The 22,648-nt window shown below is 40.9% G+C and overlaps 2 protein-coding genes across 4 annotated transcripts in view; one reads left to right on the forward strand and one right to left on the reverse strand.

Annotated features, from left to right (window-relative positions):
- Positions 1-6,979: 6,979 nt before the first annotated feature.
- TUG1 (taurine up-regulated 1) lies at positions 6,980-7,947 on the reverse strand (the record flags this gene model as incomplete). The annotated part of the gene is made up of 3 exons (XM_084253213.1): positions 6,980-7,437; positions 7,506-7,545; positions 7,846-7,947. The coding sequence occupies 3 exons, from the start codon at positions 7,945-7,947 to the stop codon at positions 6,980-6,982; spliced, it is 600 nt and encodes a 199-aa protein (XP_084109339.1).
- A 962-nt stretch (positions 7,948-8,909) lies between these two features.
- The window catches only part of MORC2 (MORC family CW-type zinc finger 2), a gene marked incomplete at both ends in the record, with an annotated part of 36,078 nt that continues 22,339 nt past the window's right edge, over positions 8,910-22,648 (forward strand). For all 3 annotated transcript variants that reach the window (XM_084253768.1, XM_084253769.1, XM_084253770.1), the window contains 3 exons: positions 8,910-8,977; positions 15,417-15,470; positions 17,139-17,173. In XM_084253768.1, coding sequence (XP_084109894.1) covers positions 8,910-8,977; positions 15,417-15,470; positions 17,139-17,173 — 157 coding nt within the window. The remainder of the gene's footprint in view (positions 8,978-15,416; positions 15,471-17,138; positions 17,174-22,648) is intronic.

Below are 22,648 nucleotides of genomic sequence, written 5' to 3' on the forward strand. Positions count from 1 at the left end.
CATTTTGACAGGATTAAAGAGAATGACTGGTGGTATTGATCAGTTTTTCTGGAAAGTATGGGAGAGAAAACATTGAGCTGCTATTTGAAGGTAGCAGAGAAACAGTTTGTAGATGATTTCTTCTTTACAAATAATAGTTGTATATGTAAGGAGACTAGTTATCCAGAACTTATTTTCATTTGTTGAGGGTGGACAGTGTAACCACACTTAGGCGTTGTTTGACGATTTGTAGACTGAGTCATGTAATCACGATTCGTTTAAAGGATGAGACAGAAAGAAACCATTCCTAACATTTAACCAGTGCATTCATTATACTAGTTGAGGAAAGCTGGCCCGTAATTGGACTGAGAAGGAATGTGATTTTTCTCATGACATGCATCAAAGTTTACTTGTTTAATATGATCTGGTCTGGGAATTCAAATCCTTCCTGTAGAAACAGGTAAGTTGTCTTAATGCCTGAAAGTATCTTATGGCAAGGAATGAAGTCAGCCACTCTGAATCAGTATAAAAGTTTTGAGATGGATCAAACGCCATGAAAACATCTGCAAGAACAAAGGGCTGTGATCTTGTGACATTAGGAAGCAGCAGTATGAAGCTTGAGTCTGATAAAATCCTTAGCTGTAGGCGTTGTAGATTTTTTTCCAAGTCAGTGTACATTTCCAGCGAAAAGGTAAAGGATAATGCAATTTGAGATGTTCAGCAAGGAAGCTATCACGGCCTGGTCAAAGGGCTTACATCTAAATACCTAGCCCCGACAGTCACTGGTACCAGACATCAAAAGACCCATCTTAAAAGGACACCTTCTGATGGGCTAGATGAAAAATTTCTAATTGCCGCATTTTAAGTCACATACACAAGAATGGATGTTCAAAGCTTGTCTTTTCTGGATCCAGTGTTATGTGTAGTTAGAGCTGAGTATATATAATTTTGAAGCAGAATAGGCAGATACGTCAGTGATGAAGATTTTTTAATAAAAGGTTATTCACTCATTTACTTGGAAGCAGCAGCTAAACTGAATAGAAACCAAGGGGCAGTGCAACTGCCACTGGCTGAGTCATAGTGACTTATATTTTGAGAAACAGATGATAACCAGGTACTCTTTTAAGTAATGTCGCCAGTATTTTGAATTCTTTCATAATGGTTATCCCTTGCACATGAAGTACGGTACCATGGCCGAGGATGAGCTGTCCAATGTTCAAGTTGATCTAATATGGCCTCAATGAGGCATTAGCTTCACCACTTGGTGATTCAGGTACCAAGGAGGATTGAGACTTAGAAGTCATGTATTTCAAGTACCACGATAGTATCTGAAGTGTGTGAGGGAAGCTGACTAAGGAGCGGTTGTCAGTGTATGAACTGTTCTCTGGGTATGTCCAATCCCAGGAATCACTGGAAGTCCATCTTTGTAGAAAGCTGTTAATCTATGTCCATGTGACACCACTTTCAGTCCATATAACTACTCGGGGGGGGGGGTGCAAAAATATGATCATTTTCTTGCAATCTTCTGAATTTATACACAGTAAGTATTCCTAAGAATGTTTACCATGTTAGGTAGAGGTACAGATGAGAATGTCATTCAGATCAAAATATTGTTTGCAATGGCAGTAGTTTTCAAACTGTTCTCTGAAGAATTGTGAATGTTGTAAGAAGTCTCCTGAGGTCTCACCACGGCGGTAAAGATAGATGCTTGTGATGGGTTTCAGGCCCCCCACTCCTGCTTCATCCAGAGCAGCTTCATTTTTACTCTGGGCATCCACATGGTTTTCATTCAGTGGGCTTCATGGCCACAAAGCCTTTGGAAAACCAATGATCTAAGAGTAAGTTGTTCACAAAATGCTGAAATACAAAAAATAGATCATAGAAACCAGCAACTGTGTGAATAAAGCCTATGGTAAGCCAAGGTGTTCTATTAATCCTTCTCTAAAGTGGACCACATTACAAAATGGAGAGTTGAAATTGCACTTCTTGCAATGACTATCACAGAACAAGGCCATAGGTTTAAGTGATAACAGCCTTGGGGTTTTTGCATTTAGCATATAGCTGCAAAATGCACTCATTTCTTCATAAATTATCATTCCAATAGGCCCACAGTTGGATGACTTCAAGCGAAGCTCAAGTTTTAATAAGTATCTCCTCTACCCTTTTTCCTTTTCCTCCATCCTCCTCCTCCCACACCTAAGAATCAATGCCCTTGAACTACAATAGGTTGACATTTCAATTCTAGGGACAGAAAGTAGTACATTGATAAATGTCACAGAACTCATCCAATTTGGTGGCAGAATTAACTTTCCCCCATTTCCCCCCAAATTCCTACCCCTGCCCCATATTCCCCCCCAAGTCTTCTAAAGGTTCCTTTGACAGAAAATAATGGTCAAGATTCAGGTTTCTTAATGATGAAGACATACTAATTTAAGCAGTTAATGAAAAGGTAAAAGGGGGTTTCAAAGATGCTTATTCTTGGATCTCTATGGTAATCTGCTGGCAATTGTGAAGCACTGGCTATACTGCTCTAAAGCAGTCTCCCCATTCCATTAAAAAGAATGTTGCAAAACAAATATTCTGTGCTTGATTAAAACTTAGCACATACTGGACTAAGGAGCTCAATGAGGCTCTTTGTTACAAGCCTTCTGAGATTCTTCAACGTATTACACTGCATTATGAGGGCACACATATTTTACCAACTTACTGATCTACAGAAGTTCCTGCACAATATGTGTAGCTCATATATCCATCCATACATAAAAACAATACTACTCTAGGTATATGGCTCATTTTGAGTAAATATTAGTGTGGGTATAAAGGACCATATATATTTCACCAATTAGGCCATCTCTGGAACTCCATAAAGATGGATGAAAGCTCCAAAAGCAGGTTTATTTCATGCTGGGTAGTCTAATTAGATAAACAATTGTCTTGTAGACTAGGTAATCTATCACCGTGGAGACAGTCCTTAAACCTTAGGGGTGCTGCCACGGAATTCTGGTCTAGGTGCAGCTATCACATTTATGACATCTTGTCTGACTGAGGACAACAGATCAGGAAGTTGGAAACTTTTCTGGAGTTCCCAATCTCCAGATGTTTTTAACACTGTAGGTAAAGTAGAGGTTAATTCTAAAGAGAATACTGGACTGGGAGTCAGAAGGCCTGGTCTCTACCACTTTATAGCTGTGTTACCTTGGATAACCTTTTAGATTTCCATTTCCTTATTTACAAAAAGGGATTATAATTTCATAATTGAGATTAATGCATGTAAAAAGTGCTTGAAACTGTAAAGTGCTATATAAACATAAGGGATTACCATATGGGTTCTACCTGGATATATCAAGAGGTCTTTTCTGGAATCTGATTGGAGTTTTGTGAGATGCTGTTAGGTAAAGGGATTCCTTGGTAGAATTTCTCACATGTGTGAAAAGTTCTGGTTCCTGAGTAATCCCAATGAAGATGCTAGAGTTCACTGTGCCATTGTCTTAATCCCAATGGTCAGATTATCTGCTTTCTCATTCAGTAGGCTACTGCAAATATGAAATGGAAAAACAGGGTCCAGTAACCTTGATGGGATCCTAGATACTTCATGAGCTTTGATCATTTGAGAGTGCGGGGTGTGGCCCAATGATTCTTTCAAAAAGATGTTGCCATTCTTCAGTGTTGACAACTAAAAGTCCCCTGGTCCAAATTTACGTGTCTCTGAAGACTTTAACTTAAAAATGAAATGCACACTCATGGAACAAACTGGGCCGTTGTTGTAATAAAACAGCTTCAACTATTTGGCTTGAGTTTGACTTCACTATAAAGGGCGGTGCTGAATATGGGTAGAACAGGACAGGAGTTGAGGTGAAGGCCACATCATGATGGCTAAAAAGCCTCTTGAGTCACAGTGGTCCACTGGAATGGTGTCTTCTTCAGTAGTAAGGTGGTAGGAATCACCAAGGGCAAAAATCCAGGTACCCGACGTGTAGACTGATGGAACAACACAAGGAAGGTTGTCAGGATATCCAGGTGAACACTCAGCAATCAGGAGGCACAGGACTAGAAGGGACAAAATAAGTAACAAATGCACGGAGTTACAAACAGAAGACCCTTAACACAGGTAGGTCTGCTAGCAGCACATTAGCTGCCTGACAGGTATTACAAGCCTGGTTTAGAAGCTGACAGGTGATAGATGGGGAGGAAAATGTCTTATGATTAACAATCAGTAATGGTAAGAGCAGACAGTTCTCTGCAAACACTGTTTCCTGACTCTTGAGAATAAGCTGTCTCAGGGAAGTAACAGACAGGAACACATACTTTGGGGAGTAATTTGACTGTATTCAGACTGCTGGGCAATGAGTGGTGGGGGAGAAAATGGCTTCACAGGTGATATAAGTGCTTCCCTTAAATTTTCATCCTTTTAAAAGCTGCCCTTAATTTTCTCTTTAACAAGATTATATACTGAGTGGTAGATAATAAGGTATCCTGGCCCTGGTCCTTGTACCCATCTGCATGTAACATATTGGTTTCTCTTTGTTTTAGGGCTCCCTTACTGTTTTTAAATTTACAATTAAAAAATAAGAAAATGTGAAAAAAAGGAGGACACATGGCCCACATTGAGTGACTTGACTTCTCATTAAGAGTAATTAGGTGAAAACAGAGTTTATTCCTGCTCTCTAAATTTCTATCAAGTTCTTCACCAAGTGGTAGCAGGTGTGGACAAAGACCAGGCCCCTGCTTTCAAGGGACTGGCTTTTAGGAAAAAGAGCAAATGCATGCAAGTAAGTCATTTTGCAAAGTATTATATATATTAAATACCTTTGATATTATATGTATTGAATACAAGATACAGGACAAACGAGAGCACTCAATTAAAAAAAAGACCATTTCTGGGTAAAGGCATCTGAGTTGGATAGTGAGGAAACCAGAGTTCTGACAGCGAGGCATTCTGGGTTAAGAAGAGATCATGAATAGAAGTATAGAGATCTTGAATCCTCTCACCCTCCCACACATCTGGCCTATACCCTGATTCTTGTATAAATAGATAAATTAAAAAAAAAAAAAAAGCACAGAGATGGTAGAGTAAGGCATTTTGGAAAACGACAAGTACCGTAGTTCACTTTGGATGGAGTGTCGTCCTGTTTACACCAAGGGTGTGGCAGAAACTCAGGTTTCCTAATTCCCAGTAACAGTCATTGTTGGTGGCAGTGCTTGCTCAGTCGTCGTCTCTTTTCTCAAAGCAAGGTCGACAGATCCAAAATTCAGAAATAAAAATATCCAGTGCCAGAGTTTCTGCCACATCCTGATAAATTCTTCCAGGTGCCAGGTCCAGTTCTTGAAAATCTGGAATCCACCCTCTGGCTACTTTGAGAACTGTCTGCTTCAGGAAGTGCAGAGCACTGTAGAGAAACCTCCTATCCTGGACATCTCATGTTTTTTCACAGAATTTCAAGCTTTGAGTTCCAGTTGTTTTTTCTCCTCCTTTCTCATGAGGAAAGCATCTTATCAGTCTTACGATTCTTTGAGGTACATCCAGATAAAATTACAAAAGAGCTAAATGACCAACACATATTCCTCCCAAACAGTCATTTTTCTGGAAGTGAGGTCTTTTGTCTCTGCCCTTTAGGTAAAAGGAACAGTCAATTGATTTTTCAGACATTTGTATGAAATAGCAGAACTGGCTCACACCTAACCAGACGAAATACACTTAAATGTGTTTGTGTTCACGTGTTTAGAGCTGTACCACTGGTAAGCACCACTCCACAAAATGCAAATGTTTGAACTCCAAGTGTTCAAACATTTTTATAGTGTTTGCTGGATGATGGCCTAGAATTTGATAAAAGCGGGTGACAACAAAGAAGCAAAAAGTGGCGCTTTGGCCATCTTAGTAACACTTTTGCAAGCAATTAGAATACAAGGCAGGCCAGGAAAAAGTCAAGCTTTTTAACACTTCCAAATCTACTGATTTTGAGGTTCAGCATAAGTTCTAACAAAACTTTTCAGAGAATGTTAACCTTCAATTAATACAGACAAACACCCAAATAGCTTCAGGAATTCCCCAACTGGTTCAGTCTGAGTGAGCTGGCTTGCTAAAAGTCATCTGCACCATTAACTAACTGGACTTGGCAGCACCATTAAAATAAAATAAAATAGCCTGTTCACTATCAACCATCCAGAATAGGGACATAAAGTAGGAGCAAGTAACGGATGGCAACTATGGTGGTGGGAAATGGTCAGTGAAAGTCAGAAGGTCGTCAGGCACCAGTATAAGCAGCAGAAAACAGTTGTCGGGCCAAAGATTAAAACGGTTTCTTGGTACTAGAAAACACATCCACTCCTAGTTTTAGCTGCTTTTTAGAATAGGTGCCACTATGCCATATGCATCAGCCAACCTTCAGGCACCCCATGGTGAAAGCAAAGGACTCAGAATAGAAGCCAAGCAGTGGAGTGTTGTTACCCAGAATATTCATTATGCATAGAAACAGCTCACATATCTCAGGGATTCACATGGGGGCGTCAAATTGGTTGTGAAGGGTCCCAAAGGACATGTAGGCCTCAGTTTCCTCCCTGTGGCATAAAGGACTTGTGGTTCTTAACTTTTCTGGGTGACAGCCCCTTGAGAAAACTTGCTGGCGATGGATCCTCACTCCCCTAAGATGCATATTCCCACTAGCATCTGCATACAACTTCAGGGAGTTTGGGGGATATCCAACTCCAAGGTTTCCAGGTTCAAAAATCCAAGGAATGGGCAACTGCCAGGTTTTCTTACAACTTAAAACAAACAAACAATACCATCCCTTACGTACACTGGGCGCTTTACAGTTTACAAAGCGCTTTCAATCCCACAAACATCGACGGGCAGAGGAGGAAACTGAGGCGCAGACAAATTACAGAGTGACTTGCTTAAGGTCACTCGGCCAGCTGGTGGCTAGGCCCGGAAGCAAACCCAGCTCTTCCGACTCCGGAGCTTGTCTCCCCACCCCGGAGCTGCCGCCAGAGCTCCCGCCCCTCACTAAGGCGGCATGAGAAGGAAAAGGCAAAGCAGAAAGCCCACCACCAACCATCCCCCGGCTCCTTCTTGCCCCCCCAACTGGGTCCTAGCAGGCCCCGAAGGGTGGCGCCAGGCCTCCAGGCCGGCCGCGGCCACCCCCGCCTCCCCGGCCGCGCCAAATCCCGCCGCCGCCGCCTCCCCGGGAGCGGGGCGGAGCAGCTGCCCGCCGCCGCCGACCACCCGGACGACTCCTCGTCGAATCGCAAACGCATAGGCCGCCGCCCGAGTTCTGCGTACGAGAAGAAAGACGCGGCGCGAGCGCCAACGGCCACCGGGCGCGCGCCGCGGCGGCCGGGCCTGCGCCCCAAGAGCTGGATGCCAGAGCAGGAGAAAGAGCCGCCAACCGATCGCTCGATCGACCGCGCGCCCGCTCCTTCGCCCTACCAGACCCGGGAGGGGGGGAGGGCGCGCCAGGGCTTCTTCGAGTTAGGGGCCTGACTCCCCGGCGACGAGACAAGATGGCTCCTCCGGTCCGCGCCGCAGCTACCGTCCCGGCTGCGTCGCTCGGCCCGCCCCCGGTACTGTTTCTTTAAATGGCGGAGAGGGTCAGGAAAGCAGGAAGAGAGGCGCGCGCGCTCACGTGACAGGGGCGGGTCCGGCTAAGCAAGATCCGGTCACGCGACCACCCCCGCGCCACCAATCAGGAGGCGTCGCATCAGGGCGGGGGCGGGAGGAACTGCGGCTCCGCGATTGGCCGAAAGCGCCGCGGAGGCCTCGGGGGCTTGGGGCGTCGGGGAGTGCGCGAGGCGGCCCGGGTTGCGTGCGGGAGACAAAGCGGTGGTGGCGGTGGCTGCGGGAGTAGCAGCGGTGAAGCCCTAGACGCTGACTTTCGTGGTGCTGAGTCCTGCCCTCATCGCATCCTGCACGGCGCGCAGGCTGCTGGTTTCGCGGCGGCGGCGGCGGAGGCGGCGGCGGCGGCGGCAGCACATGGTTCCAAGAGCGCGCTGCGGTTGTTGGGTTCCAATTCTGTGGGGAGGGACAAAGGCAGCGGCGAGCGCTGGGCAACGCCCGGCCGGGGGGTGCGCTCGCCACTGCCCTCCATCCGGGCCTTGAACGCTGGGACTAACTCGTCTCCGCGAGGAGGACGCCGCGGGGCTGAGGCCCGGAAGGGCCCGGAGAGGCCGAGGCCGCGCGCTGAGGCGGTGGGGGAGGGGCGCGCCCGGCCTGAGGTGATTTGGGCGGGTCAATTCAGAGGCGTTGTGGCGGCGCCGTGTGAGGTCACGTCCCGGCGCCCGGAGGGGAGCGAGGCCGCGCGGTCGGCCGGTCGGGTGTGGGCTGGGCTTGGAGACAGGAGGCGGCCGTCGACGCGCAGAGGAGCTCGCTCTTTCGGTTGGGCGTGAAGCCGGGCCCGAGGCCGGATGTGCCCCGTCGACGGCGTGGCCGCCGGGCGAGGGCCAGTTTAAGCATCCCGGGATCACTGGTGCTGGAAGACATGGGTGATGTCAGAGTTTTGTGACACAAGTGGGTGCCGTTCCGGTTGGTAAGTTTCCGGATTGGTAAATTGCCCGAGGGAAACGAACAAAAAACGCTGGAAGAATGAGAAGATGGAACAGTGATAACATCTCCTACTCGAGGACCCCACGTCGGTTCTAGGACCGTCCACGCTGAACTCATTGAACTCCCGAAAGTTAACACGGAAGCTCCTTAAGACTACAGATTTATGACGTAGTTCTCTTCAAAATATTGCGTCATAGTCCTTGAGAAGATTTAAAAAATAAAGGGGAAATCGATTGTAGCTTCTGGCGTCTCTCTTATCTATTTTGGGTAGATACTAGGTAACGAACTGTAAAGCGCACAGACGTACCAACTTTTGCTGCAAGAAATCCTGGAAAAGCTATTAAAAGTTGATCTCCCAGTTAGCGAGTAAAGGACTGGAGAACTCACTGCACTCATGGCTTTCACAAATTACAGCAGTTTGAATCGAGCTCAACTAACTTTTGAATATCTGCATACAAATTCGTAAGTATCTTGTAGGTGCCACTGAGGTCACTGATAACTCATTCCTTGATAGTGATATGGAAATACTATCTCCATAAAATTTTGCTTTTTCCTTTATGGGATGTATCAGTGGATCAGTCTTGAGCTCTATAATGAAGAAGAGATCAGTGAAGTATTTGTTGCTAATCCAGAAGAATATGAGCTTCATTTATTGCATCAAAAATTTGAGCAGATGCAACGTTTATATCTTTGGAGTCACTATGTTGCTTTTGTAGTTGTTAGGAATTGAACAAGTACTATTCGTTGGATCTCCAAAAGTTGGACTCTAATCAGCTGGTTTTTCTCTTTAGTCATAACAGCCAAAGTAGTTGGGTTATAACAAACTTCTAAGCGGCACATATAAGTCCGTTTTTTTTGTGTTTTTTTTATAATTTTTATTTTTTTATTTTTTTTTAAGATTTTATTTATTTATCCAACCACTAGGTACAGTCAGAAGCGCGGGAGGGTGAGAGAATTCACCAGAGCCAGAGCAGGGAGCAGAGCAGGCAGAAGGACCGAAGTACACTGCTGAGGGGAGCAGCGGGCGGCAGGAGAGGTCTGCGTGCCATGTGGGACCCTCCTCCAGTGGCCGGGGAGCAGCCGGGGATCGAACCGGCTCTGCAGAGGCTGCGGGCAGCTTTGCAACCCAGCGCTCAACCGCTGCGCCACCAGGGAGGCCCTATAAGTCCGTTTTTTAACAGGGAAAAAAAGAAGATACCTAAATGACAACTTGTAACAAGAAATTGAAGTTTTATTCAGCAGTTGGCTGTGTCTTCTTGGGAAATCCTTCCCTACATCCAGTATAGTTTGTATAAGCTAAGCAAGAAATGGCAACTTTTAGTTTCCCCCAGTTTTTGTGCAAATCGCAGAACACATACTGTGTTCATGAAGAAATAATCACTCCACATTTGGTCTGGAATGTTGTAGTTTTAATCCTTATGCCTTCTCTCTTAGAAGTAATCAGAAGGTTAGTGATTATTTTGTGTTTTTATATGTTCATTATCCGTTTTGAGAGGAAGGTAAGTATGCTACCGTTTTCGAACCTGGAGAGATGATTGAATAAATGAATGGCTTCAAGTTACCTGAAGAACCATCTTCCGGATTCAGAACGTGCGCGTCAATGATCCAATACAATAATTTTTAGTACAATAATTTTTCGCCATTTATGGGAAAGGACATATTATTTGTGATGCCTATAATTTTTTGTTAGCTATTTTTTTCTATCAAGGAAACTTTTTGAGTAGTCAATTGCCAAACAATGAGAGCCTGGTTTTGCTTAGGAAACTTACTGAGCTTTAGAGCACATCAGAGTACCCACCCTTAGTGTCACCTAGGTGGATTATTATGCTTTGCCTGGTGAATCTGAAATCTAGCAATCCATTGTTGATCAGAGGTTTCTCAGCTAGCTGGAGCAGCACCTTGGGCAAAACCTTGGGTATCCTTTAATAAATATTTGAACTTCCACATTGAGAACAAGCAGTTCTCAATATTTGAACTTCCACATTGAGAACAAGCTCACTTAGAAATTCACAGATCATTGTGTTTGACACATTTTGGAACAAGGAGCCAAATTTGGATTGACTGTATGATAGCATTTGAAGACCACCAGCAGGAATTCTGCCTTTTCCAAAGGCTTTGTTAAAAAAAAAAAAATAACAGCTGCATCAGTTAAACATGGTCTAAAATACTCTTTATAGCCACCCTACTGGGATAAGGATTATAGCTTTGCATTTGAGGAAACTGAGGCTCAAAGAGATTACCTTACATGCTAAAGGTTTACATAAACTGCTGCTAAATGGTGGATTTAAGGCAGATTTATCTGGCCGCAATCTTGGTTCTGTCTTTAGGCAGTAGTGACTAGTCTGTTGCACCTTCAAGAACTTCTTTCCTTGTTTATTAAGATTTCTTTCCCACTTGAAAAGTCTTTAATTTTAGTTTATCTCAATAAGCCTCCAATATGGGGGTTCTGGGATATTTCTGTTCTTTTTAAAATTTCTTTTCCCATTTTATAGTTTATTACCAATAAATAGATGGAGCCATGGCAAAGAATCAGATGTCAGTTAAGACACTTGTTTAAAGTGAAGTTGAAAATTTTTCTGTGAATTTGACTTAACCATATTGAAGTAGAATTACCTTCTTGCCTGAATATTTGAAGGTTGGATATATGATTTTGGAAGCTCTGGAATTTCTTAATGGATCACATCTTTGAAATTGTCTACTTTTGAATGTGTACAGTCCTGCTGGAAGGAAATAACGAACCCAGAACAGGATAAGTTTCTGATTTGCAACTAATTTTAAGATTTTTTTTTAATAGTGGTGCCCTGATTGAAAGTTCATTTTTAGATGAAAACACTTTCAAGTTTCAAAAGCTGTGACTCATTACTTGAAGTGATGGTAGATGTATCATGCGTTAACTGTTGCAAAGTCAAATTCAGAAAAGGAAGGATTTGTCATAATACTTCCTCTTTTGTTGCAATTTTTAAAACAAAACTATTGTAAGGTGTCTAACATTTACATTATTACCAGACTATTAATTTTGAAAGAAGTAGCCCTTTCTTACCTCCTATTTAGTGTAGATTTGCAAGTGGAACTCAGACTAGAGTGGTGGCAATCTGTGGTGCAGTGGAAAGAGCATGGGATTGGGAGCCAGTCAGGCCTTGATTAGATTGCATCTTAACTGAGAATTTTGGCCAGGTCAACTGCTCAGAGCGTCAGTTTTTCTGTCTAAAATGGGGGCTAATCTGATTATGAGGATTGTATAAGTTTATAAAGTAGTTAATATTGTATGTAACATTGACTAGATGATGGTGATTATTTTTATAGTAATAGCTTATGTAAACCAAAAGTTGGTCACTGTGTTTGTGTTGGGTGCTCGTCATTACAGAGATAAGTTCTTAGTAAATTCTGGAGCATTTGTTGGAGTAATTGAACAGTAATTTAAACTTTTTTGGTATTGGGTTTGTAGTGATGCTTATTCTCTTGGTTACATTAAGGTTTAAAACAGAAATTAAGGGAAAGTCTCATTATCTTTGTCTTTTAATACTAGATTTTGCTTAGATGACAAAAGATTTATTTTAAATAAAAAGGGCTTTTAAATAAAATAAATATAATGCTGTTGCTGCTCTTTGGTGTACTAGGTTTTGAGATTGCTAATTGGAAGTGGAGCAATCTAGGTGATTGATTCCTGAGGCAATTGTAGTCATATTGCTTTGGTAGAAGATGCAGAAATAAATTCTCTCTTTGCTAAGTGGTTTGGTAGAGCAGGATGCTTCAATAAAGGATGCCTGCTTTCTATGGGAAAGGACATTCCTGTTGGCACATTTAATAACTTACTATCTTGGCCGTATCTTTTTGGTTGTTTCATCTGTTGAGTGAATGTAAAGAAACCCGTCAAGTTGTGAGACAATATTTCTCATGACTTACATAATCCTATTGAAATGTAGGTTTACACTCTAAATATATTAAAGCCGTTTGTATGTAAACTGTATCATCGTGATGAGATTGTGAATCTATTGATTTCATTTCAGGCTGAAATAAACAGGGAGACCATTTTCTTTACAAAATGAGTAGAGTTGCACCTCAATTTATCACTGCAAACATTGAGCTGCAGAACTGTTTTGGTCATACAACAACGTTCATAAAAGCCACAATCTGTTGAAAATGAAAGTGTTTGTTAAAAATCTTTGCAGATGATTGATCTTTTTTAGATCCCATGCAAAAGATATTTAGGTCTGTGAAGAAAAGAATTTCCTTTAATATTTATCCAGATATCTCTACTGCAAGTATTAGCTAGTTACGAGCACACTTTTTTGAATGTTATTTGGGTAAAAGGGGGAAATTAAACCACTGATATGTTTTTTGGGTCTTAGGATTTTAAGAGATAATTAGAACTCTGGCTTTAGCATTTGTTAGTAGAGCCACCATTAATCAGTTGCAGGTCTGGAGAAGATTCTGAGTATTATCTCTCCAAGAGTTGTCACAAAAGGCCCCTTTTATGATGTGTCAGTACATATCACAAAAGTACCACTTAGCAACATCTTGAAGATATTTGTTAATTTATATTTGTGGTACAGCATCAATACTGTGTGGAACAATAGAGACCATTGGGATATTTTCTTTAGTTTTTAAATGTACAGGCACATTTCTAAATATTGTGTAGAAACACTGAACATGGAGGTGTTTTTGTCCTTTCGAGATCTTACTAAATTCTGAATGTCTTTGGCTATGTGAAGCAGTTATAAATATATATTGCTGAGTAGTCGTCTGTATTTCTGCTTTTCATATCTTTGCCCTGATGGCAACGGGTATCAGAATTGGTTTTCCAGATTATTCATAGTCACCATTTTCTTCCAAATGCCAGATATTTCCTTCTTTCCTTTTACTATTCCAAACACACTGCATTCTGCATTCATGTTGTAGCCTCAGTTATGTTCTTTTTTTTTCCTGAGCTATAATTTCTGAGCATACTTCTGAAATTCCTTGGCAAGTTGAAGTACAGATGTTGAAATGAGAAGTAGTACAAAAAATTGGTTTATATTTGTACATAATAGTCCTAAAAATTAAAAAATACTATAGTATGGAAAACTAAATTCTCTAAGTTTCCAAGTCACTTCTAAGTCAAACAGAAAATGACTGGCTGAAAATTTGAGAGCAAATGTTTGTAACTTCAGCAAATCACATTAATTTTTAAACTTATTATTCCTTATTTCATGGAATAATCACAGGATACATTTCTTGTTTCTTTGGATGATAATCTAAAGAATTTAAGATGATTAAAAATATGGGTAGTTTTTTTTCCTTAATTGTTCTATTCCTTATAAACTGAGGATTGGATTTTGGTCAGAAGAATTTGAGCTTTATTTCCTAGACTAATTGCATGTAAAATTTCTACTTTTTGTTAAAATACTTAGGTGCTGCTTTTGGATTAGCAACAGACACATTCACTGATCTCATGGGGAAAAGTTCTTCCTAAAATTCCAAAAAGCTTGTCATTTTAATTCTAAATTTCCATTTTGAGGAGGAAAAACTGGTGTTCCTGAACAGTTCATTGTTGGGCATTCATTTTATAAAACGTTTTATAGTTTTAAACAGTAGTAGTAAGTGCTACTTATTTAATAAGTAGTTATTTAATATTGCTAGTTATTTAATATTGATATTTTTCATTCTAAATTTGCAGACATTTTCACTTTACTGGCTGAAACTTTATATACCAAAAAAAGATTAAGTTTTTTAAATTTGTTTAAAATTTTTTTTAAATTGATGGTAATATATGGGTTAATGATTTTATATTTATTTAGAAGTTAATGTTTCTAGGTAGACACATCCTGCTTTTATATTTGATGAAGACTGTTAGAGGAAATAGCACAAATTAAAGAGAATTTAAAGGATGTATCTTAAGCATAAATAACATTTTTATTTAGAGTTCTGAACAACATGGTAATTTGTGTTTTCACCCAGCCCAAACTTTGAGCAGCCTCACAGAAGAGATAATTGACTTCTTAACAGGGGCCTTAGGAGACCACTCCCAAGTTTTTGTGGAAAAAAATTGTTCAAGAGGAGTTTGGAATTCCTTTTTTTTTAAAGATTGATTTATTTATTTATACAAGCACTGGGTACAGTCAGAAGCGCAGGAAGGTGAGAGAATTCACCAGAGCCAGAGCGGGTAACAGAAGAGGCAGACCGATGAAGTACACTGCTGAGGGGAACAGCAGGCGGCAGGAGAGGTCTGCGTGCCATGTGGGACCCTCGTCAGGTGGCCGGGGATCGAACCAGTGCTGCAGAGGCTGCAGGCAGCTTCACAACTCAGCACAACTGCTGCGCCACCGGGGAGGCCTGGATTTCCTTTTTTTAATGTGGAAAATGTTCTGCTTTTAGCCAGAATTGGAGAAAGTTAGAGAAAGTTAATAGGTTATTCTTTTTTGTCTCACTTTGAAATGGAATGTTTTTGTTTATAAATTGCAAAAAGTGAATAGGTTTTCTTTCTTCATAGGTACATCACACACAAGATAATGGTAAAACAAATGCTAACAAATTATTCAGTAAGCATGCTTAGAGATTCGCAGAAACTGACAGCTGGTTACAGGCAATGAAAAGTAAAATACAGCATTTTTCCTAAGCAGAATGAGAATATTGCTCTTAGTACTTCTGAGAGGAATCTTCTAATGCTTTATAGTAGGTTTACTCACATAGTAAGAGTAAACATTTCTGAGTAGATAGGACTTGATTATTACTTGAGGATTAGTAAACTGTGGAAGGACTTGAATTGTGAAGTTTAAATTTCTGTAAATTGATAATGCAAATCTCACTTTCTGATTTTTTTTTCCTAAAAACTTTTTAGTATTTTATAACCTTGAATTTTATTAGAATTTGTCATTCAATTACATAATTCTTTGCTGATTCTTAGTATTATTTATCATTTCAGAACTACTCATGAATTCTTGTTTGGTGCTCTTGCTGAACTGGTTGATAATGCAAGGTAGGTAGTCTTAGGTATATAGTCTGTTCTTGAAACTTTTTGGGTAGCTGTGACCTTTGGTTTCTGAAGACCAGGAGGAAGCTAGCTCTGTAGTAGCTGCAACGCCTGAGAGGCTGCTTATCCAAAAAGTATTATTTTAATAAAAGCATATTAAATGATACTTGATGAACTGTAATTCATTCATTGCTCTGTGTTCTAGCCTAAAAATAGTGAACTTAGGCCCTCCAAAGCTACCTTCCCTTGTGTATTGTTATAACAAGATAATTATAGTGAAACAGAGGGAATTAATATAGACACTTAGGAATCAAATTAATAGGACAAATTGATTTAATTTGTGCTACCAGGACAGTACACCACCTCCTATTCTGCGTCTCCCCCCAAAATGTATTTTCTATTGTCAAATGACTCCAGTTCATCAAAACATCTTTGATTGTTGGCATCTGTGCTTGAAGAAATCCTTCAGCAATGTCTTATACAGTTCTTAGTGATGGAAGCTTTTAAATGTTACTGTGCAAGACAGAATAGAACTTAGGGTTGCTTTGGGGGTAAACAAATAGTGAAGTCCAAAACAAGATTCTGTAATTGTATTATGTTTGCAATTTTATTATGAAAATGCAGATAAAAGTCATAAAATTGAATGCAAATATAAAATTTTTTATTAACCAGGTGTTGGTGATTAGAAGAGGTTAAGAGTTAACAACTGAAGTATTTCTAAACAGATTCTCAGTAATGAGCTTGCTGATAATTTTCTGTCTATGTTAATACAAACCTATAGTAGTATTACTTTTATTATTATTAACTGGATTGCTTATGAGAGTGTGCTGCTTAATAAGCTCAACAAGACAATTCCCATTTTATTTCAATCCTGTTTGACTCATAATTTTTACATTCAAATTAAATATGTAGCTTAATGGAACTCTGAATTTGTTACTTGTTACCTTAGTGAGACCATAGTTTGCTGTGGCAGGCTGCTCTTTTGTGCACAGTATTGTAGACTAGAGATTCCTGGGAGTGTGTATATATGTGCAGATGCTCAAATTTTGCCAGCGTTCATACTTGAAAAAGATTTTTATAAGACTACATACCTCTAGAGCTATGTGGATTTGAGTGGGTTTTTGCATTTAAAAACTATTGAAAATCTCCATTCCTCATTTCCTTGACTGTAGTTAGCAGAATTGGATTAGTTACTTCCAATCCTTCACTGATGACTGAATTTCTGTTTCAGCTTATTGCTGGAGTCTAATGGGGAACCCCAACTTTTAAGGTTTGAGAGGATAAGATTATGTATAGGCTTGTGAGTCAGACTGCCGACTGTGATGTGTATACCACAAGACTTGATTTTTTTTATAGGCTTTGTGGCTTTTTTTTCCATTTAATAACTTTGTGAGAAAGATGATGGACAAGTTATTGGAAGATATTTTATGATTGCATTGAGCGGATGTTTTCACTATGACATCTCTATTAAAAAAAAAAAAAAGTTCATACCCCGTATGGCATGTGATTATTTTAAATTGAAACCTTAAAAGTGTTTCATAGATATATAAGGAAAATTGTGTTGCAAGGAAGTATAGCTTTAATGTACATAATTTTTGTGTGACTTCCTAAAATACACATTTTGATATTTCATATTCTTATTTGGATCTTGATTTTTCCCTTTTAATTTTGCAGAGATGCTGATGCCACAAGAATAGATATTTATGCAGGTAAGTCAGGTGTTAGTTCTTTTAATGTCCTGTTCCTTTCAATGCCTTTAGTGCTGTGTCTAAAAAGAAATGAGTGGGAAATAACTGGTTTCTGTAGCCTGGTTACTCAAGACACAATTACTTAAGCTCATAGGTAGAAATTGAGCATCCCTGGTCAGGCATGTAATAGAAATGAAGAATACTGGTGTAAATAAACTAACAGGGGTGCTGAGATCTATAGATCTGCGAAAATAGTATTTAGGAGATTTACGGGCATGATGGAGTAGTTAGGGAATGAATTATTATTGGCCTTGTAAAAAAGTTTGCCTTCTCCCTGTTCAATATTTGTGCCAGTATGGGTTTTTTTTTTTGTTTTTTTGTTTTTTTTTGTCATTTGAATGCTAAAATTTTGGAAGAAAAATAGAGGAGGATGGCTTTTGAATACCGTGTGACTAGCATGATCTGTTTTTCTGAAAAACTTTTCCTAAAGTCTTCTAAAGGTTTGAGGTGACTAACATTGACTGGCTTCTGAGAAGACTGGGGTATATTTTGTGGGGACTATGTAGTTATCAGTCCCCTCTTCATGGACCTATGTCATTTGATAGATTGGAACAAGGGTACAACTAAGAAGTAACTCAGAACCTCCAATGTCATAGTTACAAAAAAGTCTCCCCAGATACGATGAATTTCTCATGCCTGATAGACTTTGGAGCAAATAACAGCTAGAAGTCAGCTAAACTGCTTAAATTTTGAAAGCCTTCTGTTCAAAAGACTGCAAAAGCAATGAAAATAAGGCCTTTTTTATTTTTAGAAGAAAGTACAGGGAAAAGAGGGACTCCAGAAGAATGTTAGAAGAGGCTGTAAACCTTCAGGCCAGATGGAGATACCATTCCTAAAGCACAGTGACTTGCAGCTCAGTGTGCTTTAGTGGTAACAGCTCCTCTGAAGAAAATGGTGGCTGTTGTAATTATTGCACAGATGGCAAAGCAAGAGAATGGATTTCTACTCCAAATGACATGGAAGAGAGAAATCATAGACTTGTCTGTCTGGAAGAAGTTTTTAAAAAAGATCATCTGTGTTCCCTCTTACCACCTTTGTTCGGCGAATTTCAGCAAGGAAATTTAGTTTTTGACAATTAGAATACAGCAGAACAGTTGGATTTCAATTTAAGTGGAAAGGGTTCAGTGTGCATTCATTATGTGTGTAGCAGTTATTTTTGTGCTTTGGGAGGAATGAGAGGATAGATGTGACCTTTGCTCCAAGAATTTGGTCTCTAATTGGGAAGACAGTTACGGATGATTAGAGAACAATAATGTGCTCGTGTGGGAACTTTCAAGGCAATTAAGGATTAGATGGTGTGATAGAAGCACTAAACACTGTTGGATTTTGGTAAAAGACTTGATTTACTCCAGTTAACTTGATTGGGAGTCTTGACTGAGGTGTTCTTAACTTCATACATTTAGATCTCAATAAGATGAATAACAGAATCAGTAATATCTTAATATTGTGAAATTCTTGTTGGTGTATGGGAGAAAGTATTTTCCTTTCTCCAATTCTGAACTTGGTCTCCCCAAACATCAGATATATTGATACTTTGCAATCATCACAAAGTCACATTTGAAAAGGTTGTATTTAAACCTATGAAGGGTAAGAAAGGAACCAGACAACCAGTCTGGAGGTGATCATGTAACCAAACCAGTCCTACTAAATGGGTCCAGATCGTGATATGCCTGTCAGAAGTAGACTTTGGGTTCTTTTGACTTTCTTTAGTTCTTTGTATAGAAAGTGCCATCTCCTCAAAGAAAGATCTCTTTTGTGATGCCAACTTAATGTAAATAAATGGAAAATGAGAACAGTTGTAATGGAAATAAATACTGCTCAGATTATGAAGTATGATGAAAAACTTTTGGATATCATTTTATTATAGCTTTGAAAATGACATTTTAACACTGCTGACTTTTTACTTCTAGCTCCATTTTGCATCTTCACTCTCCCCACTTCTTTTCATTTCCCCAGTGGGAGTTGAATGGAGGAATGTCTTGTTAATTTGGAGAAGCGAGACTTGGGGGAAGCTTAAATCTGCAGGCTTCCAAGTTGGTTCTTTCATAGCCGTTAGCAGTATCTGAAGAACAACTTCAAAGAAGGCAGTTTGGTTTTGCCCTTTGGCTTTGCCCTCCCTCTAGCTTCCATGATGTGTCATGGGAAGGATGCACACAACCTGCAGCTGCTTAGACACTCTTCTCTAGAACGTCCCGCCTTTATCAAAATCCTTTTCTTGGAGTCTTCAGATAGCGCTTCTGGACTGATTAAAGTAATTATCAGGTGCTAGGAATGTATCTCTTAACTGGTAAAATGTCCGGGGAAATAGTTTTGACCAGGGAAGCCTTCTGGTTCTTGTGTGCTGTGACTCAGTTCTTCTCAGGAGTGGTTCACCAATGGATCACATGAGCATCACCTGGGAGCTTATTTGAAATGCAAATTCTCAGACCAATATTATTAGACCTCCCAGGATGGAGTCCAGAATCTGTATTTTAACAAGTTCTTCAGGTGATTTCTTATGCACTACATTTTTCTCTACCCAGTAATTCTTCTCAATCTCATTCTGCTTAAATAAATCTTCCTGGTTACCTGATTTGCTATAGATAGTCGTATCAACTGGACCGTAAGCTTCATGAAGGCAGTTATTTATGTTATCCTTATTACAGACCCAGGCATGCAGGAAATGGTCAGTAAATATTCATCAAGTAAACATGTGATTGGGATAAGTGTTCTAGCCAGCTGATGATGCCACAATACCTGTATGTAAAGTTGAAGAAGATTTTGTTGTGTCAACTTGTCTTTCTTTGGCCCTGAGACAATTACCATGGACCTAGATTCCACTGGTTATTTACAGGCTGTAGGACTGTGTGTCCAGGACACATCCCTCTTACGCCTCTTTAAATCACATAAAAAAGCTTTGAAATGAAGTCCTTGAGCTGAAAGTGATTCCAGACCCAGTGTTAAGTGATGATTGTGTTTTAAAACAACTTGTGAGTCCTGTTCTAACACAAGGGCCTAGAAGTAGTTCCTAGGTAGTATACAGGAATTGGTGGTAATTCTTGGGAACTTTTCAAATGCTCATACCAACTTCTAGATCTCAAAGCAGAATCTTCATGTACATTTTATGGCTGTTGTGTACAGCAAATAGCTCTTACCTAGAATTAGAATCGTTTACCATATCCTTTACCTGACCTCCTTTGTCTCCATGTGACACTTCCTCCAGATAGAAACTTTGAAACCCTTTTGCATTTTTCTTGTACTTACTCCTGCTTGCCAGATCTCATTTGGATTCTCTAGACTCAGGCATTGCCACAAAGAGAAATTTTCTTGTCTACCAGTAATACCCCCAGGAAGATCCTTGACCTTGAACTTTCAAGAAGCATGTGTTAATAAAAAAGTTCCAGCAAAGTTCATTTTCCTGAACACTGATACTTGAAAATCTTTGTGGTTTATAGTACTTCTGAAATAGCATTTTTTTTTTTAATAGAGGCATGTTTTTCTTTATTTGTTTGCTTGTTTGTTTTTTTTTGTTTTGTTTATACATGCACTGGGTACAGTCAGAGGCGCGGGAGGGTGAGAGAATTCACCAGAGCCAGAGCGGGGAGCAGAGCAGGCAGAAGGACTGAAGTACACTGCTGAGGGGAGCAGCGGGCGGCAGGAGAGGTCTGCGCACCATGTGGGACCCTCCTCCGGTGGCCAAGGAGCAGCCGGGGATTGAACCGGCGCCGCAGAGGCCGCGGGCAGCTTCGCAACCCAGCGCTCTACCGCTGCGCCACCGGGGAGGCCCTGAAATAGCATTTTATTTTATTTTATTTTTTTATTTTTTTTTTTTTAGAGGCATGTTTTATTTATTTATTTATTCATCTGTTTGTTTTGTTTATACATGCACTGGGTACAGTCAGAAGCACGGGAGGGTGAGAGGATTCACCAGAGCCAGAGCGGGGAGCAGAGCAGGCAGAAGGACTGAAGTACACTGCTGAGGGGAGCAGCGGGCGGCAGGAGAGGTCTGCGCGCCATGTGGGACCCCCCTCCGGTGGCCGGGGAGCAGCCGGGGATCGAACCGGCGCTGCAGAGGCTGCTGGCAGCTTCGCAACCCAGCGCTCAACCGCTGCGCCACCGGGGAGGCCCAGAAATAGCATTTTAAATTACATTAACTAGTTCAGTTAACAGAAGGTAGTCATGACTCACATGAATCTTTAGGCCAAGGGGAGGACAAAGAGATTGCCTAGATTTGTATAAACTTGGTGAGCTACAACTTGGAGGAGACTAAAAAGTCCTTTGGGGCCTCCCCGGTGGAGCAGCGGTTGAGCGCTGGGTTACGAAGCTGCCCACAGCCTCTGCAGCACTGGTTTGATCCCTGGCTGCTCCCTGGCCACCGGACGAGGGTCCCACATTTTGCATAGACCTCTCCTGCCTCCCGCTGCTCCCCTCGGCAGTGCCTGCTCTGCTCCCCGCTCTGGCTGTGGTGAATTCTCTCACCCTTCCGCGCTTCTGACGGTACCCAGTGCTTGTATAAATAAATCTTTGGGGGTGGGGGGGGAAGTCCTTTGACTAAAAAAGTCAAAGCAGTCTTGGGCTTGTCCCTTAGTACCTTACACAGATCTTCTTTTAGTAGAAGTGCTCTTCTAAGACCTGTATTGTTCCTCCTTTGCTTGCCTAGTCCTCAATATTGTGTCAAAAGGCACCTTGAAACTCCATTATCTCCCCGTCCCTGTTTGGGAGTCTCTTCTCCATTGCCTGTGACATGCTTGTATGAGGCAACCATGAGGTACCACTTGGTGCTGCAGGAGATATCCACTAGAATGCTGTAATCAGTTATGTTCCCTTCAGTTTTCTTTTAAAGATTTGTTTTTATTTTATTTATTTATTTATGAGAACTAGGGTTCTAGACCAGAGGTGCAAAGGGTGAGAGGATTCACCAGAGACAGAGTGGGGAGCAGAACAGGTGGATCTACTGAAATACACTGCTGAGGGGATCAGTGTGTGAGACAGGAGAGATCTGTTGCGCCATTTGTGGGTTAGCTCCCTGACTGGGGATTGAACTCAGGCCGCAGTGGTGACAGTGCTGAGACTTAATACCCTAAACCTCCAGGAAGGCCCTATGTTCCCTTCTAGATAGCAGCTGCCACCTCTTTGTTCATAGCCTGTCTTATTTTATTGCTTCGTCTGAAGGCTACCTCAGACTTAACCCACAGAGTAGATTTCCTTTTGAATTTGAGCACTAGTTGGAGTATTGTAGTAGCTTGTGGTTCATGGCAGAGAGCAGAGGTAGAAGAGGAGGTAGAGAAAGGCAGAAAAATGATTGTGGTATATATGAAATATATGCATATTCAGTGTGTTATGCATGGGTGTGATTAGATGCTGGTCAGTCTTCCCTGCCTCTCTTACAAATTCTCTCATGCTTTATCATGAACTGAAAAGCACTGGAGTATTTTTGATGGGAATTCCACCCCATAA

This window comes from Talpa europaea, assembly GCF_964194135.1.
Source record: "Talpa europaea genome assembly, chromosome: 14".
Classification (NCBI taxonomy): Eukaryota; Metazoa; Chordata; class Mammalia; order Eulipotyphla; family Talpidae; genus Talpa; species Talpa europaea.